This window comes from Rhineura floridana, chromosome 22 (assembly GCF_030035675.1).
Source record: "Rhineura floridana isolate rRhiFlo1 chromosome 22, rRhiFlo1.hap2, whole genome shotgun sequence".
NCBI lineage: Eukaryota > Metazoa > Chordata > Lepidosauria > Squamata > Rhineuridae > Rhineura > Rhineura floridana.
Window position 1 is genome coordinate 18,447,724 of NC_084501.1, and position 19,537 is coordinate 18,467,260.

General features: G+C 49.4%; 2 protein-coding genes across 5 annotated transcripts in view; both read right to left on the reverse strand.

The window, feature by feature from the left end:
* ENTREP3 (endosomal transmembrane epsin interactor 3) overlaps positions 1-1,961 on the reverse strand; it is a 40,468-nt gene extending 38,507 nt beyond the window's left edge. The window contains exon 1 of one of the 2 annotated variants that reach the window (XM_061606527.1): positions 1,593-1,961. In XM_061606527.1, coding sequence (XP_061462511.1) covers positions 1,593-1,733 — 141 coding nt within the window. In that variant the 5' untranslated portion in view covers positions 1,734-1,961. The other variant, XM_061606531.1, reaches the window with a different exon arrangement.
* An 86-nt stretch (positions 1,962-2,047) lies between these two features.
* On the reverse strand, positions 2,048-19,505 carry SCAMP3 (secretory carrier membrane protein 3). 3 transcript variants are annotated; one of them, XM_061606537.1, is made up of 10 exons: positions 19,300-19,390; positions 15,217-15,294; positions 13,556-13,698; positions 13,336-13,461; positions 11,124-11,244; positions 10,909-11,037; positions 9,377-9,536; positions 7,701-7,802; positions 6,374-6,491; positions 2,048-4,959 (listed from the first exon to the last, which is right to left on the reverse strand). In XM_061606537.1, exons 2-10 carry the CDS (start codon positions 15,243-15,245, stop codon positions 4,778-4,780), a joined length of 1,110 nt encoding a protein of 369 aa, XP_061462521.1. In that variant the 5' UTR covers positions 15,246-15,294; positions 19,300-19,390; the 3' UTR covers positions 2,048-4,777. The 3 variants fall into 3 exon arrangements, with proteins under 3 accessions (XP_061462521.1, XP_061462520.1, XP_061462519.1); XM_061606536.1 differs by lacking the exon at positions 13,556-13,698 and having other exon boundaries at positions 19,300-19,505; XM_061606535.1 differs by lacking the exon at positions 13,556-13,698 and having other exon boundaries at positions 13,336-13,464; positions 19,300-19,502.
* Positions 19,506-19,537: the final 32 nt, after the last annotated feature.

Consider the following 19,537-nt stretch of genomic DNA (forward strand, 5'->3'; position numbering starts at 1 on the left):
GTCCTCGCAGATCTCCATGCCAGAACCAACTTCACTTCACCGAGCGGGAACCCCAGACAAGCAAAAAGAGGCAATTGGCCAAGGCAGCTGAGTAAAACCTCCAGGTCCAGAGGCAGTGTACCTCCAAAACACCCATTGCTGGAGAGAGGCAAACGTAGGATGGACGGCGCCTACACACAGAGAGGTATCTGTCTGGCTGCTGTTGAAAAATGTAATGCTGAAGGAGGTGGCCTGATCCACAACTGCTAGCGCTCTGCTAGGAGGTTTGGTTCTGCAGAGGAGGGGTGATAAGCCCAGCAATCATAGCTATCAGCGCTCTTTCCCTGCCATCAAGAGAGCTCCCTTGAGGCCTTCCTCCATCGCTGCTAATGGAAGCGCCCCCACCACCAACGGCTCTTGCCTCTTCCCCACCCCACGCTAAGTGCAGCTCGCTGGAAAGCTGGCGGAAACCCCAAACCAGGCCAGGCCCAGCGTTCCCTGCTCACTCGCTGCCTCCCCTCCCTGGCCCCGCAGGAAAACTGCTGGGCAAGGGGCAGCGAGAGGTGCCAAGAAGGCTTTTTAAGCCCCTGTGAAGGATGAACACAAGCCTGTGCTCCCAGGCGCAGAGCGGGCAAGAGCCATTTCCATCTCCTCCCGTCCTCTCTGCGCCACAAAAGCACAGCCCCATCATTTCTTGAAATCACTGATGGCAAGACAGAGCTGTTTTGTCTGCGGGGAAAACACCAGCCTGCAACCAAGAAGCTCTTAGTACCAGGGTTTCTGGATGCGTTCGGAACTCTCCGCAGTGACTCAGGGCAGGGAGGTGAGGGAAATGCACTCTGCGCAGCTCAGGGATAGTTTTGTTCGGTTCTATTATTATTATTTACTATCCCGTCCTTCTTCCCAAAGGCCATCAAGCACTAAAAAGATCTTAAAAACAAAAATGTCTTTCAAAACCATTCCAACACAGATGCAGACTGGGATAGTTTTGCTTCCTAAATTCCAAGGGCAAGAGACGAGGGACGGAAAGAACTGTCCCATTTTTGGTTCTCCCCATTTCTCAAATCTTAAATCTGGCTCTCCACATTTCTGCAGCAATTTCCCTTTTTTAAAAATCCTCGTGAAAATTCCCCAGCATGTTAGTGCAAATTTCTACAACTAAAGTTTCGTATGGAGTTTCAACTAACATACACATTTTTTGCAAACCATTTCTTGTCATGCACTCACTCCATTGCTAAAAACACTTGACAGGCTAATGTACCTTAGAAGGATACCTGCTACTTTTGCTTCATAGCTTTCTGTTTAGAACTAGAAACTTAGTGTTGTTGTTTTTTTAAATAGAATCTGGGACCCCAACCCGGGGCACCAATGAAGGCCTTTTTGGGTATCATGGCACCCACAGGCTGCAGACTGGTGACTTCCAGCTTACAGGGTCATCTTTAGGACCCTTCCAAATGGCCGCTGTTTGGCAGATGAAGAGGGGAAGGAAAACAAGTAATTTAGTAGGATCTGATCTGTACCACACAACAGACTTCAAATGGCCAAAGAGAAACTCCCCTTATTTGCATGGGGTGAAACAACGATGATGGCAATTTGGCAGGATCCAAGCTCACCTGATGTGTTGGCAGACAGCAACTTTCCACAGGCATCCGGTGGTCACCGTGAGAACGGGATGCTGGACGAGATGGGCCACTGGCTTGATCTAGCAAACACTTCTTACGTTCGTATGAGTAAGGGTGGGCTCTCACGTTCATGCCGTGCCTCTAGTCTTCCTGGTAGAATCTGATTGGCCACCTTCAGAACAGGATACTGGACTTGATAGGCCATTGGCCTGATCCAGCAGGCTCTCCTGATGTTCTTACCTGAGCCAAGCAAACCTTCACAGTTCCACAATTCCCAGAGTAACGCTCTCAGCTGAGCGTTAACCCAGCTCATGAAAAGCTCAAACATTTCGAGAGGGGTGCGTGCAAATAATTGGAGCAATCCTCAGCCCTCAAACTCTCTCTTTCAAACAAAGAGTGCCCCTTCCCCAAAAGCAGCCCTTTGTACATCAGCCCAGAAGACCAGCGAGTTAAAATGTAGTTTATTCCTTAAATAAAGTTCCACAAGTCATCTTGCATTTGGCATGGCAAAATTTTTAAAAAAAATTAGGGTGGAAGAAGAACCACGGTCACACACATACATACAAGGAGAAGAAAGTCCAAACAGGGAGAGGAAGAGCCTAAAATGAGTCAGGAAAATAGTGGATGTGAAGTACAGATCAGGTAACTGGATGCAGGAAAGGAGAAGGGCGGGGAGGTGACCTTTCAACATCAAACAAACGGAATGTGCCACAGAGGAGAGGAAACCCTCTGGGCTAGGGTGAAACCTGGAACCAGCAGGGGCAGCAGCACAAGCAGGGAGACAGATGTGAAATGGGACCAGGGGGGAAAAGGTCAGGAGAACCGTTTTGCTAATCAGAGAATATAAGGCCACAAACTAAGCCCCTGAAGCACAGCAGAAAGGGGACATAGCTGTGCCTCACACCCTCAACCTTCTCCTTTTAAGCTACGCTCCAGGAAGATAAGCAGAGTCTGGAGGTGTGCGTAAATACGTAGGAGCTAGGCCGGAAGAAAAGGATACCACAGTTCAGTGGAATTCAGAGAGCCGGAGGTAGCTGCAGTCTACAGCAGCTTTAGGGACCCAGGCGCTCTCCCAAAGATTGGGGATGGAGAAGGAACAGAGTTCTGGCATGGGTTGGGAAGGGTGCCTCTCCAAACACACCCGTACACAAAGCATTCCTCTGCGCCAGGAGGCAGATGATTATGTCTTTTACAACCACCAAACTTCTTGTTTCCTTTTCATTTTGCAGAAAGGCAGAAGGATAAAGGAGCAGGCAGGGGAGGAAAAGCCAATCACAAAAGACTACAATCAACCCGGGGAAGGGAAGGGAGAGATAGCAGATAACCCATGGCAACAGGGGTGGGGAGAGAGCAGGAATCATAGCTGTCAGCAAAACCCCCCCCACTTTTAAAAAAGGAAAGATGCACTGCACAGAAGACGAAGACAGGCTGTTCTGGTCAAACCCCCAATGATATGCAAAGTTGGGGGGGTGCAGATCAGAGGCACAGACCCCTCTCCCAGGCCGTTGAGGGGGCAACAGCTTCCAGAGAGGGTTCTGGCACCAACCCCAAGAGTTCAGCACCGCAGCGTGCACACGCCCAGTATTAGTCTTTCCTAAAAATAAAACAGCTGACCGCATAGGCCAACACTGCCCTCCAGTGGCCAGCACTGGCAGGAACACCCTACCTTTTTGCGGAGGGAGAGCCTAAAATGGGAGCCCATCCAGAGACACAGCTGTTCAGAGAACAGTGACAAGGGCAGAGCAGAAAGAGCCAAGCACCTCTTCTGCCCAGACCCCGTCCACACCCACACCATACATCTATTCCACTTGAAAACAGTCACTGCTTCAACCCAAAAGAAAGCCGGGAAATGGGGTTTGTGAAGGGTGCTAAGAGTTGTGAGGAGATTCCCCGCACAGAGGTGCCGTTCCCTCAGTGGTTTAACAGTCAATCCCTCTAGCCAGGGGACTCTGGGAAATGTGGCTCTGTGAGGGGAATATAGGGGGGTCTCCTGACATCTCTCAGAACCTGTCACAAACTACACTTCCCAGGGTTATTTGGGGGAAGCCATGACTGTTTAAAGAGGAATACATGTATGGTGTTAATGTGGTCTCTCTCTCTCACACACAGACACAGGTCCATGGAACATCCCTCTGCACCAGGAGGCGGAGGGCTGTACCTTTCACTGCCACAGCCGTTTTTTTCCTTTGCTTTTTTGCAGAAAGGTAATAGAGCAAGCACAAGAGAGGAAAGCCAATGAAGAAACAAGAGTGCAATTAACCGAGGGGGGGGGAGGAGGAGGCAGGGTTGTGCCCTTAGCTACACATCTGGCACAGACAGAAGGAAATGGCCCCAGCTGAAAGTTCTACCTTACACAAGGAAAAATCCATTTTTTTTTAGTGGGGGGGTAGTAGAGAAGCAGGCCACAGTGCAACAAATTTTATTTCCTGTCCCTCTCTCAAGTAGGCAGAACTATCAGCGGCCTGCCACGCTTCGTCCAGGCAAGGCTGCTGCATCTGTGAACAGCCGCGTTGACGAGGCACTATTCAACTGGTCACCATTTCCTTGCCAGTGTGCCAGGGAGGGAGTGGGGAGAGAAGGGTAGACCGGCTCAATTTCCCACCTGCGGGGCCAACATTAAAATGCAGGCGAGTCCCCTGCCACTTAATAGAGGAGACAACCAATCAGGAAGCACGGTAGGGAGAGAGAGAGAACTGCGGGAGCTGCCTGCTGTTGCAGTGCTAATGAAGAAATTGGGTGACAAAGGAGATTAGGGGGTCGGGGGGGTCGGAGAAGGAGAATAAGGTCTGTGTGCCACTCCCCACCTGGGCTGAGCTAAAGGAGGTGGGCAGTGCGAGTGTGAAGAGACTCCAGGGAAAAGAAACGTCAATCACCGCAAGGCATATGACAAGGCCTCCACCCTCCACACATCATTTGGGGGTGAAGATGAGACAAAGGCATTCTCTTCTGCATCTCCGGTTCCAGGGTGAAGAGGCAAGACCTCTTTGCCACAGGTTGCAGCAGTGCCAATTCCACGCTGACCCGGGGGGGGGGAGGGAGGAGGAGGGAAGCACAGCCTTCTAAAACCAGCACGCAACAAAGGACTTCCAAGGACAGAGAAAGTGCACCTTGGTTTTTCAGCTGAAGCTGCCCCCCCCCGGGTGGGAAGCAGCCGGAGGAAGAGGAGCGGCTGATTTCTAGCACAGCTGTGCACGCGCATGCGCCCTTCTCCTTACGAGGGCCGGAAAGCGCCACTTGCCGCCCCGGTGGCTACATTGGCAGCCGCCGTGCGCACCGCTTGATTGGAGAAAACGCCGGTGGCGAACTCTTCCTGCGCTTTCTGGAAGCTGGCGCCCGTGCGACGGTAGAGGGAGTGGATCTGCGGGAGAAGAACAAGACAGGGGAGAGCATATGAGAGTTAGCAAGTGGGAAACACCACAGGGGGGGTGACAGCAAAGCATTTGAAGACTACCAAGATGGAGGAGGAAATAAAGACAAGGCTCCTTGAAGAGTCTGTGTTTTCCATTCATAGGGGATCAGGCTATCATTGCATAACGTAAGAAGAGCTGTACTGGGTCAGGCCAACAGCATCCTGCCTCTTGGCAGTGGAGGTAATGGATAAGAACATTAGGAGAGCCTGGCTGCTGGATCAGGCTGATAGCCCATCCAGTCGAGCCTCCTGGTCTCACAGTGGCCAACCAGATGCCCCCATGGGAAGCCCGCAAGCAGGACCTGAGCGCAACAGCAACTCTCCTCTCCTGCGGTTTCCAGCAGCTAGAATCCGGAAGCAGACCTTTAGTGTGGCGGCACCTACCCTGCGGAATTCCCTCCCCTTAAATATTAGGCAGGCGCCATCCCTGCTATCTTTTTGGTGCCTTTTGAAGACTTTCCTCTTTCAACAAGTCTTTTAACTTGAGGCCTATCCCAGTCTGCGTCTGTGTATTGCTTGTTAATATGTTTTTTAATAATGTTTTTAACCCTTTTTAAAAGTTTTTTTTAATGTTTTTAATGCTGTTTTGTTTTAATGTGTTTTTAGCACTTTGTTTGCCGCCCTGGGCTCCTGCTGGGAGGAAGGGCAGGATACAAATTAAATAATGAATAAATAATAAAATACCGCCTCTGGCTATCAACGGCTACAAGTCCGGATAGCTATGCTCTCCCTCCACTGTCGGAGGCAGGATGTGCCTCTGAATACCAGTTGCTGAGAATCGCAGATGGAGAGAGTTGCTGTTGCGTTCGGGGCCTGCCTGTGGGCTTCCTATGGGGTCATCTGGGTGGCCACTGTGACATGATGCTGGACTAGGTGGACCCTTGGCCCGATCCAGCAGCCAGGCTCTTCTGACTTTTCGGGGGTGGGCATCCAACGATAGCCCTACTCAGAGTAGACCCACTGAAGTTAACAGGCATGCCTAACTTTGGCTCGTTCATTTCAATGGGTCCACTCCGAGTTGGACCCATTGGGTTGTACGCAACTCAGTCCTACTCAGAAGCAGACCCCGTGAAATGAAGGAAACCAAGTTAACCACCTCTATTAACTTCAATGGGCCTACTCTGAGTAGGAACAGCACTGGGTACAACCCAGCAAAGCACCTCCCTGGCTGTATTCCCGCCCTCACCAAACGGCACTTCTGACACCCAATCCCCTACCATTCTTTGAAGCCCACCTCCTCTTGAAGCTCTGGCTACGCCCCCCCCCCCCCAAAGCCATGCCTACTAGGTCAAGGACTTTTATGGTCAGTCGCCTTTGTTGCAACCAGGTGTGGAGGCAAACCACCTGCAGCGCCCGTACTCACTCGCTTCAGCATGAGGATGCCCAGCCCGGCGATAGCCGTGAAGAGGGAGGCCACCAGCAGCGTGAGGATAGCCACTCCTGTGTTCTTCTTCAGTGCTTTGAAGCTCAGGATCCAACCACTGCAGCGAGGGTAGGGGTGGGAGGAACAGAGTCAAACACCACTGAATTAATGGCAATGAATAATGGTGGGTGGTCTAGTGCAGGGATTCCCAAACCGTGGTCCGCGGAGCACCAGCGGTCCACAAGCTTCACTCAGGTGGTCCACTGCACACCCGCATTCAATAGTCATATTAGTTTTTAGTTGTATTTCAATTGTTTCTTTTATTTTGTGTATTGCGTTTTACTGTATCACCATTTGAATTTGACAGGATGCAAACTGTATAATACGGTAAGATACAAATGAAGCAATTAAAAAATATATGATTAAAAATCATACAGCACCTAGTCCAGTGCATTCCAATGGCTACAACGAGAAAATCAGGAAGTGGTCCGTCCAGACCATCACCAATTTTCAAGTGGGGGAAAACCCTCTGGGTCTAGCCATTCCAAAAAGGGATACGCAAATCTCTCAAGAGTTTGACAAAGCAGCAGCAAAGCTTAAAACATTTACACCCCGCTTTTTACACACACGTGCAACAGTCACAGCAGCTCACAAAATATCTGAAAAAGAAAAGTTTAAACAAGTGGTAGCCGCAACAAATTGCTACAGCATGGGGTGCTCCTGTTCAGGAACTTCGCTTTGTTGGCCCATATGAACTTTTTGCCTTCCAAGATCCTTGATGGCGTTTGCTCAAAGTTCCCTTCAGGATAGGCTCTCCCCTTGCAATCATTTAGAGCAGGGGCTCCCCAAACTGTGGGAAAATTTCTTGAGCCACATTCTCCAATTTTATACACTTCTGCCATGTCACTTCTTAGTCACCTTTCCTCTAAGGTAAAAAGCACCAAATGCTGCAACCTCTGCTCAATAAGATTTATCTTTCATTGTTTCATTTTTTTAGTTCTGTGTCCTCACCTGCCCAAAGGAATTTCAGGGTATAAAAATGCCATATATAAATAAACCTTCACAACCTTCAGACCTAGAAACATCCCTCTTTTTTTTTCTTTCCAAAAAAAGAAAACTGAGATTATTGATCTCTGTATCCCATGCCACCCTGCGCTTTATCCTGGCATTAAAACGTGGAACACACACCTATTCAACCTTAAAGCAAGACTAAATCCTGTCCAACCTTAACCCTGAGTACATCGGCAATTCTTTGCCCAGTTTCAATTTTCCGCATTCCCGACACACTCATGTATGGCAGGCTCCAGCGACAGAGGGATGCCCGTACCTGAACCCCCAGCCTGGGATGCCAATGGCCTGGAGAACAAAGACCACATCCTGTGCAAAGAAGATGAAGAAGAAGACGAAGAAGTTGAAAGAGCTGTCGCTCCTGGAAGAGAGAGAGAAACAGGAAGCGTTAGGGCCTCTTGTGACAAGAGGCTCCGCCCTTCCCACCCCTCCCAGAGGACTGCGGTCTGGCTCTCAACGTTGGCCATCCCCTATAGATCTGTGGGGGACATTCCAATCCGATGAATATTTAGTGCTTGTAGCTACAGGCCATTGCAAATAAAGTAAAACACCTACGACACACACATTATCTCTTTCAACAAGCCTTTTAAGTAGAGACCTTATCCCAGACTGCACCTGCGCTGGAATTGTTTTTAAGATGGTTCTAAAGTTTTTTTAAAATGTTTTCTTAAGAGGTTTTGTTTTTATGGTGTTTTATTAAAATAGTTGCGGACATCCAACAATGAAGCTGAATTTTGGAAGATTCAGGACAGACAAAAGGACTTCTTCACATAATGCATAGTTAAACGATGGAATTTGCTCCCACAAGAGGCACTGGTGGCCACCAAACTTGGATGGCTTTAAAAGAGGATTAGAGGAATTCACGGAGGAGAAAGCTATCGATGGCTACTAGCCAGGGCGGCTGTGCTCTGCTACCAGAGACAGAGGCAGCATGCTTCTGAAGACAAGTTGCTGCAAGCCGCAGGAGGGGAGACTTGCTCTTGCACTCGGGTCCTGCTTGAGGGCTTCCCAGTGGGGCATCTGGTGGGCCACTGTGAGAACGGGATGCTGGACTAGATGGGCCACTGGCCTGGTCTTGCAGGCTCTTCGTATGTCCTTAGATCTTTCTGGTGTTTCTCTGCCAACCTAGGCTCCTTCTGGGAGGAAGGGCAGGATACAAATTTAATAATTAAATAATAAATAAATAATACCACCCAGATCAGGGGTTCCAAAACTGTGGTTCCCAGACCACCACTGGTCCACGGCCTTCATTCCAGTGGTCTTGCCTGTGTTAAGTATTCATACTGATTTCTAATTGCATTTTTTATTTCTTCTTTTATCCCTTAAATTGTATTTTATTCCATGGAACGCAAACTGCAACACAATAAAATACAATATAGGAAACGAAAGAAGCAACAGAAATACAATTAAAAATCACTCAGCATTGAGCACAGCGGATTACAGTTGCAAAAGGCAGAAAAATCATTTAGTGGTCCGCCAAGACTGTCCGCAATTTTCAAGTGGTCCATGAGGGGGGGAAAACGTTTGGGAACCACTGGATTACCCGATCCATGGTAGTAGTCAGGCCTAAAACATTATTATTTATTTAAATGTATATCTTGTGCCCTCCTCCAAAGGGGCCTGGGGCGGCAAACATGTCAATACTGAATGAATGGATTGCCTTCAAGTCGATCCCGACTTACGGCGACCCAATGAATAGGGATTTCATGGTAAGCGGCATTCAGAGGGGGTTTCCCATTGCCTCCCTCTGAGGCTAGTCCTCCCCAGCTAGTTAATAGTGAGAGAGACTGAAGCATCTCACTAGGGAGGGCACTGCACAAACGGGGGACCACGACAAGAAGGCCCTGTCATGGGGTTGCCACCAACTGGGCGCCCCCCCCCCCGGCAGCACGACTTATAGAGTGCCACTGGCACGTGTCCCTTGGGCTGCCATACCTGAAGGCCTTGTACAGGGGGCGATACCAGCAGAGGAAGGAGCAGGGTGCAAACAGCAAGGCCCACAGGATGGAAAGGCCAAAGCCTGAGCCGCCCGTGTCGTCCACACAGAACCAGGCCAGCGATGCCAGGAAGTTGAAGAAGAGGGTCACAGTGCTGGCTGAAGGAAAGAGACAGGCAGACAACATGGATTAGCCAGTCTTGAGTAAGTAGAGAGGTGTCCGAATCCTGTACCCATAAACAGCAGCCACAGGTGCAACAACTAAGACCCTTCTATTTGGATGGAAGGCTCGCACTCTATCACTGAGCTATGGCCTCCCTCTAAGAGGAAGCTGCTTGATACAAAATTTAGGACTGTCCACTCCAGTAATTCCCAAACTTTTTTACCCCACGGACCAGTCGAGAATTGCCAATGGTCTTGACGGAGCACAAAATGATTTTTCTTCTGGGCCCCTACGGGAAGGAAGGGCGTGATATAAATCTAATAAAGAAATAAAGTAGATAAATGCCTATTGTAGTAATTGTAATGACCTGTGCTAGGTGCTGCATAATTTTTAACTGAAGTTTTATTGCTTCCTTTATTTATGATTTTGCATTTTCAAGGTGCTGTTTTTGGTGAACAAAGCCCTATGCAGCTTGGGACCAGGATACCTGAAAGATAGTCTTACCCCATATATACCCAGCTGATCACTGCGCTCCGCAGGTGAGGGCCTCCTGCAGATACCATCTGATCAGGAGGTCCGTTCCACGCAACATAGGAAGTGGACCTTAATTGTAGTGGCGCCTATCCTTTGGAATTCCCTCCCCTTCAATATTAGACAGGCGCCATCTCTGTTATCTTTTTGGCACATATTGAAGACCTTCCTCTTTCAACAAGCCTTTTAAATAGAGACCTTATCCTAGTCTGCGTCTGCATTGGAATTTCTGTTTAAGATGTTTTCAAAGTTGTTTTAAAGATGTTTTGTTCTTAATATGTTTTGAAAGATTTGTTTTAAAGTGCTTTTTGTTTGCCAACCCGAGCTCCTTCTAAGAGGGAGGGTGGGATATAAATGTAATAATTTTTTTAAATTGTTTTAAATTTTTAAATTGTGTTTTAAATTGTTTTTAAAAGATGTGTTTTAGATTTGTATATTTGTTTTTAATGTTTTTAGTTACTGTAAACCACCCAGTGAGCTTTGGCTATGGGGAGGTATATAAATACAATAAATAAATAAATAGATAATTATTTTCTATCACAACTGGCATTCCATCAAATGAAAGCAGTAATACATCAAAATACAATACAAGAAATAAAAAAAAAGCAATAAAAACAAAAGTTAAAAATCCATACGGATATTTAATGCAGACACGCTGTGGACTAGCCACCTGAATGAACACTCGCGGACCACTGTTTGGAAACCCCTGGTCACCTCTAATTGACAACAGTCCTCCAGGATTTCAAAAAGGGAGATGCTGAGGACTGAACCTGGGTGCTCCGGGGTGCAAGGCACACCCTGCTGCTGTGCTATGGGGCCTGGCTTTCAAGCGCTTACCCATCCAGAGGTAGTACATGGCAGTGACGGTTTTCTGCGACTCCACGGGGATCTCCACGGGGATATCCTGATAGAAGCAAGGCTTCACAGGGCAGAAGGACGGCAACGGCGGCCAGTTGTTCTGACGGGCTGCAAACAGAGGAAGAGATTGAAAGAAGTGTGCGGCTAAGAGGGAGGGAGGTCAGGGGCTACCTGGCGGTCAGGGAGGGGCAGACCTGCTCCGTGGCCCAAAGCCGCGTTCTGCAGTTCTCGCTCCCGGCGGTCCAACTCCGTGGCTTTGCGGTTCAGCTCTTCTTGCCGTTTTAACAGATCGGCGGTGGCTCCTGCAGCTGACTCCTAGCAGACAAAGAAGAGAAGAAAATTGAAGGAAGGGATTGTTCTTCCATGGATATTCTTCCTCTGGTTTTTTTTTTTGGTGAGGGAGAGGGGGCTCCTCTACTGGTGCTGTTCTCTCGATCACAGAACTGCTGCCAGTCGGTGCAGTCGAGAGTGAGCTAGTCAATGGCCTGACTCAATAGAAGGCAGCTTCCTGGGTTCCTATTGGTTCTTGGAAAGGGCCCGTAGCTCAGTTGTAGAGCATCTGCCTTGCATGCAGAAGGTCTCGGGTTCAATCTCCTGCCGGCATCTCTAGGCAGGGGGTTGGAAAGATGCCTGAAACCCGGGACAGCCGCTGCCAGTCAGCGTAGAGCAAGTGTCGTTGCTCTTTTCAGACCAGAGGGCACATTTCAAATGTTGAGAGAGTGCTGGGGGCGCCAGTCACAAAATGGCTGCCACGGGGGAGTGGCATAACACAAGCGTAAGAGAGTAGGCACGGTGAAGCTTTTGCCACAATTGTACTTACTTACTAGAAGGGCTTGACCTATTGAATTGCTCCCTGCCACACAGCTGACAAAGGGACAAGAACAGTTTTCCCTTAAAAATGGAAATGGACTGCCTTCAAGTCGATGCCGACTTATGGTGACCCTACAAATAGGGATTTCACAGTAAGCGGTATTCAGAGGGGGTATCCCATTGCCTCCCTCTGAGGCTAGTCCTCCCCAGCTGGCCAGGACCTGCTCAGCTTGCCACAGCTGCACAAGCCAGCCCCTGCCTTGTCTGCAGCTGCCAGCTGGGGCGCAACTGGGCTCCTTGGGACTCTGTCACTTGCTCACGGCTGCACAGGTGGCAGGGCACGTAACCCCTGAGCCACTTACTGTGGGGGTGATCTTTAGCTGGCCCTTGACACCCAGGAGACACGAGCGGGGATCTGAACTCAGACTCTGGACTCCCAGCCAGGCTCTCCTCACCACTGTGCAATACCAGCTGTGTTTTTCCCTAAAGCCAACCCTAAAAACCAAAGCCTAGGCTGCCATCCTGTGCCCACTTACCTGGACGTAAGCCCGATTAAACACAAAGGGAATTACTTCCCAGTAGACACGTATACCATTGTACTGTACATTAACTGTACAGTGAACTCTAATTCATGTGTCCCTAGTCTTTAGATCCTGCAAAGCAAGAGATGTGCCTAAACCTCTGCACATTTGCCTTTTGGAGGGAGGGGGGATTCGTTAACATTCACCCACATTTATTGTGCGGTCGTATTTGCAGAAAAGAACTTCTACGAGCTACCTGATCTCGGGTGAACCCTGCACAGGAAAGATTCATCCTAGTTAGAAAAAGGGAGGGCAGACTGTGGAGATTCCAAGGACTACAAAAAAAAGGCAGAAGCAAGAAAAGTGCCCTACAAGGGAAGGCAAAACAGCAGCTCTCTAGAGCCCCAGGAATTCTGGTGTCCAGAAAACTCACTGATCAATCCCACTCTTTGCCCTTCACTCGTTGGCTAATAAACGCTGTCCAGTTGAAAAGCACTGTGGTCACACTCACTCGTTTCACATAAATTGCTCAGAAGGGTAGCTACACACAGTGGCGACTGGTGACGCCATGTCAGTGGACTCTGCTCCTTGGACAGCTCCTTGACAGTTCAGACTAAAACCAGAAGCGGATTCCACTGCCCCACTGATATGGAGCCCCCAGCCCCTGCTGCCTGAACATCTTGCTCCATAACTTACTTTCTAGGAGGGCTAGAGACTTAACTTTAAAACAACAACAACAACAACAAATGCTCAGATTCTGGGCTACCTGTCGGGGTCCACTGAAGGTCTTCAAGGGCGCCCACACGCAACAGGATGGCGACCCCTGGCGTAGGCGACACTGAGCTAAATAGACCAATGGTCCAACTTGCTATAAGGCAGCTATGTTCCCTGGTTTCTTCACAACCGTGAGCAACCTGTGATGATGGATGTTGCCAGAGTTTTGACACGGTCATTAACTCTTTGACACAGAATCCAGATGGCCTTCCAGAACCTCATTTTTTTTTTAAAAAAGCAACCATTCCGAATGTATAGCACTGAACCTAGGCGCACGTCCATCCACGCATTTTTCTGGTACCTGAGTGCCATAGGAGCCGTAATTCCTGGGCTCGGTGGGGCTTGGCTTCTTGGTGGGCTGGTAGGCAGGGGGTGGCGGCAGTGGGACTGTCTGAGCTGAGGCTGGGGGCTCGTACGGAGGGGGAACCTGCTGTGGAGAAGACAGAAGAGTTCAGGAGCCAATGGGCAAAGCATAAAATGCGCCAATGACCCTCCCACAAGAAGAGGAACGACAGCTCAACGGCAGAGCATCTGCTTGGTACGCAGGAGGTCCACTGGCATTATTGGCTGGGGCTGATAGGAGCTGGAGTCCAGCAAACTGCAAGAGGGCCGCAAGTTCCCCGTTCTTCTTAGAGGGAATAGGGAACCCGGCTTGACACTGAAGCTGCAATAAAACATATATGTTTATTTATTACAGTCATCTCATTCCACCCATCAGCCCCAGCCAACACATCCAGTGGTTCAGGGATGATGGGAGTTGGGAGACCAGCAATATCGAGAGGGTCACTGGTTCCCCACCCGTCCTAGATACATGTCCCAGCCAGTCAGGGATCACATATGAAATGCACTTATAAAGCAGAGATGGGGAGCCCACTTAAAGAGGTTTTTTTTTTACAAAACAAACTGTTGAGTGGTATCTAAATCAGTGGTTTCCAAACTTACACACACACAGACTACTTGAAAAGTGATTTAATGTTTTTCCTGCCTGTTGTAGCAATTGTAATGAGCTGTGCTAGACGATTTTAATAGCATTTTTACAGACGTGCTGCAGACCACCTGACTGCAGTGCACGGACCACTAGTGGTCCATGGACCACAGTTTAGGAACCCTTGATCTAAATAAATAAAAATTCAGCACTCCGGGTTTCATCCTTAGCATCTCCCGTTAAAAAAAAATTCCAGACAGCAGGCGATGCGAAATACTTAACATTTGCACAGAGCTTTCAAGCATTCAAAGCACCTTGCGTGGATCATCACACGGATCCTCTAACAACCCTGCCCAGCGCACGGTACCTGACTGGTGCAAGGACAGACATGACAATTTTACACAACAGGATCCATCCGCACCAGACGTCTAATGCACAATTATACCACTTCAACAGGCATGTCTTCCCTGAAAGGAATCCTGGGAAGTGTCATTTTGTTAAGGGTCCTGAGAGTTATTTGGAGGTCCCTCACAGAGCTATCATTCCCACAGTGCCCCGAGAAAGAGGGATTGCTAAACCACTTTGGAAATGGTAGCTCTGTAAGGGGGACAGGGGGTCTCCTAACAACTCTCAGCACCCTTCACAAACGACAGTCCCCAGGATTCTTTGGGGGAAGCCATACCTGTTTAAACTGGTATGATTCTGCTTTAAAAGTATGGTACATGTGCAGTAGTGTAGCAGAAAATTTAGAAGTGCAGGGTCCCTTAACGAGAGTCACAGCCACCACTATCCCTTTTTTTGCCGCTGGGCTGATAATGAGTTCCTTGTTAATGCCTTCTCCCACAACAGACATCCTTAGAAGCCAACAGGCAAGAAAGGGGAGAGTTAGCTACTGAAAAGTGTCTTCTCAGTGGCTGACTCACCTCCTGTCACTCTGAGTGGCTCCAATCAGCAGGAAAGGACAAGAAGCATGTTAGAAGACTCTTCTCAGTGGCTAACACAGACCTCTTTCATGCTGATTGGCACACGGGATGCTGGAGACACTGGGACCCTGCTCCCAAAAAAGCAAGGGGTCTAAGCCCACCCCCGAGACAACTACAACCCTGTGCATCTGGGGCCGCACACGGCAGTCCTAGAGTCCCACTTAGCAACCCTTATGTTATCTTTGTATCCTCAGCTAGTTGTAAATCGTGCAGAGATTTCTCCCACCCCCATAGAAAGCAGTAGAGAAATGCAATAAACGAATGCTCCTCTCACCCCTGCGCTGTCAAAAGGATTATAGACATCCAGGGTAGCGTACTCCGAGCTCGGTCTGCGCTGTACGATGGCAGGGTCCTGAAAAGACAAAGACAGGTGCACTGAGATTCCAGAAGGTATCAGCCGCGCCCACCAACCTGGATGGCTTGAACAGGGGGAATTAGACACATTCACGGAGGATCCGGCTATCAGCGGCTACTAGCTGCGACAGCTGCGTCCTACTTTTGCCTCTCTGAAGGATGCCAGTTGCTGAGGATCACAAGTGGAGAGAATCACGGTTGCGCTCAGGCTTTGCTGGCTCCCCACTGAGGGGCTGGTTGGCCATTGTGAGAACAGCCACCTGGACTAGGGGGGCCACCGGCTTGATCCAGCAGCCAGGCTCTTCTGATGCTCTTAAGTGAACAGCCTGGCTTTACTTACCCGAATCACAGGAAACCCACGTAGGGAGCTGCTTTGTGCAGAGGTAGACCATTGGTCCGCCTCGCTCAGCCCTCTGGCAGCGGCTCTCCAAGGCTTCAGGAAAGGGAAAGAGAGCCAGTGTGGTGTAGTGGTTAGAGTGTCGGGCGAGGACCTGGGAGACTAGAGTTTGAATCCCCACTCAGCCATGAAGCTCCCTGGGTGACCTTGGGCCAGTCACTGCCTCTCAGCCTGACCTACATCACAGGGTTGTTGTGGGGTTTATATGAGGAGGGGAAGTACTCCATATGCCACCTCGAGCTCCTGGGAGAAAAGGTGGGATATAAATGCAATAATAATAATAACAGTAGTACTAAATTGTTGTTGATAATAACAAGAATGATAATTTGTTTATTATTTATTAGTAGTATTGAATTTATATTCCATTTATACCCCACCTTTTCTCCAAGGAGCTCTATAACAACAACAATCATCATAATAAATCATCCCAGCCGTACCTGGAGATGCCAGGGATTGAACTTGGGACCTTCTGTATGCCAGGCAAATCCTCCACCACTGAGCTATGGCTCCTTCCTAAATCTTTTGCCCAAAGCTGTTCACTCCTGCACTGAGCAGGGGGTCGGACTCGATGACCTTATAGGCCCCTTCCAACTCTACTATTCTATGATTCTATGACTCTGGAGGCCCTCGACAAAGTGGCTATCAATAGCTAGTAAACACAACGGCTATATATTTTTTCCTCTGGTATCAGAGACAACATACCTCTGAACATCAGTGAGACACTTCAGAACATCCCAAGAGCCCCACTGGATCAGGCCAGAGCTTTTCACCTTTAACACAAAAGGAACAAACACCACCTTGCAGAACACCCCCCCCTAAGAGTCCTGGCTCCAATATGCCATTTTTGCCACGGTTCAACCCTGGGGGAATTGGACCGAAACCCCTCTGTTCCAGGATCCTAATTCCCACCCCCTATCCATCAGCAGGATGATGGATCTCGTTGGTCTCTAGGGATACGATTCTCCCTTTAGCTACAAACAAGTTCTGGGTCCAAGTCCAAGACACTCCTATGCACTGGCGGAAAGAAGAGCTACATCTTTGGGGCAGGGATTATATCTCGGCAGCAGAGCATCTGCTTGCATGCAGAAGGCTCCAGGCTCAATGCTCGGCATTTCCAGGAATGGTGGGGAATGGCCTCTGCTTGAAACCCCGGAGCAAGACTGCCAGTCGGTGCAGATATTACCACGCTACATAGCCCAACCGTCTGACTCAGAACAAGGCAGCTCTCTAGGTGCATAAAAACATGCTTCTTATCTTACGCCCCCTTTTAATTTCCCCCTGCTGCCTGGTATTCAGAACCTGTTTCGAATGCCGCAAATACGCAGTCTGAAACATGCAGGGTAGCAATAAAGGCAAGAGTACCTCTGAGCATACACACAGAGAGAGAAAGGCTGGCGCAAAGCAAGACCTCCAAGCGCGTTTTCGCCACGTAACCTCTCTCTTTCCTGGCAAGTCGGGCACTGACACACATGCAAAAAATGAAAATAAGTATTGACAAGGGCAGTTATTGCCAGTTGAACTGAGGCCACTGAGTTCACCTTGAAAAGTTGGGATGAGCCCATACAGCTGGGGGGGGGGGAGAGAGAGAGAGAGAAAAGGTAAAAGACTTGCAAGAAAGCCAGTTAGCAATAAGATCATTCCAGAAATACTTTCCCATCCTGGAGAAGATACTTTTTGACAATAAAAAATGGCCACACCTGAAAAGATGGCCAAGGCGGCAAGAGAGAAGGCAACAATAGACCTGCCTAGGGAGGCGGTGGGCTCTCCTAACTGTTAGAGCGGTACGACAATGGAACCAATACCTTTGGGAGGTGGTGGGCTCTCCAATGCTGGAGGCCTTCAAGAGGCAGCTGGACAGCCGCCTGTCAGGGATGCTTTAAGTTGGATTCCTGCATTGAGCAGGGGACTGGACTCGATGGCCTTAAGAGGCCCCTTCCAACTCTACAATTCTGTAGTGCCGGATAGCTGAGATCTCACATAATAAACTCCCAAAGAGATATTTGAGCTGAGGGTAGAAAATGGCTAAATGCATGCAGGCTACAGGCAGGGCACAATCCAGGAAATCTCAGTAGGGTTTGGTGAGGTGGAGACTAGAGAAGGCTCTAGGGGACGCGCATTTGGAGAAGGTGCTGTGAGTTAAGCGCACAGCCCTTGAATGAGTCTACGGCTCAGTTACCTCTGGAACAGGCAGAATCCAGTTACTTCTAAGGATTTAATTTTTTTTTTAAGGTAGGAATAAGCACAAACATTACGCAAGAAGAGCCTGCTGGATCAAGTCAAACACTCATCTAGTCCACCCTGCGGTTCTCAGAGTGGCCAAGCGGACACCCCGAAAGGAAGCCAGCAACCAGGACCTGAGCACAAGAGCACTCTCCCCTCCTGTGGTTTCCAACTAGTATTCAGAAGGACGCAGAGCAGAGCCATCTTGGCTTGTAGCTATTGATAACCGTATCATGCTAGACCGCTGATAAGGCTATCTAAACACACACACAGAGAGACACTAAAGCCAGCAAGGGAGCACTATCGCTCCTAGGTTCAGCCAGCAAAACAAATCAAGAGTTATGGCCTCTTCTCCCAACAGGGCGGAACTGAGGTAGGTGAAAGGTCCCTCTGAGAAAGAGAATTTTAAAAATGAAGTCTGCCCGGCAGGCTTTGCTACAAAGGCCCCATTGACTGTGAGGTTCAGTTACCCCGGACGAGCAATAACAATTACAGCAATCCAATGAATATTTATTGCTTGTAAGCACTGCAAAGCAACTATTTGTAATCATCACTGTTTATTTGGATCTCGCTCTTCCACTAACAGTGCCCAGAGTGTGGGATTACTCCTGAAGAGTTGGCATGGGAGGAACGCAAGAACCCACCTCATACCAAGTCAGACCACTGGTTCATCTAGCTCTATATTATCTACCCAGAAGGTCGCCACCGTTTCAGGCAAGGAGTCTCTCCTGGTCCCATCTGAAGATGTTGGGGCCTGAACCTGGGACCTTCTGCATGCAAGGCAGATGCTCCACCCAACTGAGCTGCAAAGCAAGATTCCAGTCCTCAATGTTCTGGATTAAACGGCTGACTTAAATAGGAACACAGAAAGCTGCCTTATAGCTAGGCCAAAATTTTGGCCCATCTAGCTCAGTATGGTTTACACTGGCCGGCAGCAGCTCTCCGGAGTTTCAGACAGGCAGTCTCCCCCAGCCATGCCTGGAGATGGCGGGAACTGAACCTGGGACCTTTGGCGTGCAAGGCAGATTGCTCTACCACTGAGCTTCTCCCTTAAAGCCCAGCAACAAGGGAAAGGACAACCAACAGCTTAAGGGCCAAAGGCAGGAAGGAGCAGAATCCCAAGTTTCTACACTCCACCCCTGACTTACCGCGGAAGGGGAGGCAGAACCTCTCTGCTTAAAACCGAGGTGAACTAAAAAACGAGGGCAGGCACACGCATCTTAAAAAGACGGGCAGGAGACGGGTTGCAGGAAGCAAAGAGTTTAACGTCCCAACAAACAACGACCCATGTTACCTCGGTATGCATCAGAGACCGGGGTAAGCGCACATTTTACCCCGGAACGAGCGTCACCCCGGGGGAGTGGGAAGGAAAGAGAAGCCACGCACCTGGAAGGGATTCCCCGGGTCGTCCTCGAAGGGGTTCCTCCCGCTGTTCAGGGCCATGCCTGCCTGCCCGCCCTTCCTCCGCGAAGGATCCGACGGCGTCTGTCTACTGCACTCCGCTGCTGGGGGCCCCTTCGCGCCCATTGGCTGCCATCCTGCGCGTCACCCGCGAAAAGAGAGCAGGGGAAATCCCCCGCGCACGTGACTGCCGAAGAGGGGAAGCGGCGTGACGCCAGAGGGC

Excerpts from the sequence above, each read along its gene's own strand:
- SCAMP3 (XM_061606535.1), bottom strand. The coding sequence starts at position 19,440 with ATGGGCGCGAAGGGGCCCCCAGCAGCGGAGTGCAGTAGACAGACGCCG. Across the intron at positions 6,492-7,700 it reads ATCCCAGGCTGGGGGTTCAG|TGGTTGGATCCTGAGCTTCA; the intron begins GTACGGGCATCC and ends CCCTCGCTGCAG. Across the intron at positions 4,960-6,373 it reads GCATCCTCATGCTGAAGCGA|ATCCACTCCCTCTACCGTCG; the intron begins GTGAGTACGGGC and ends CTTCTCCCGCAG.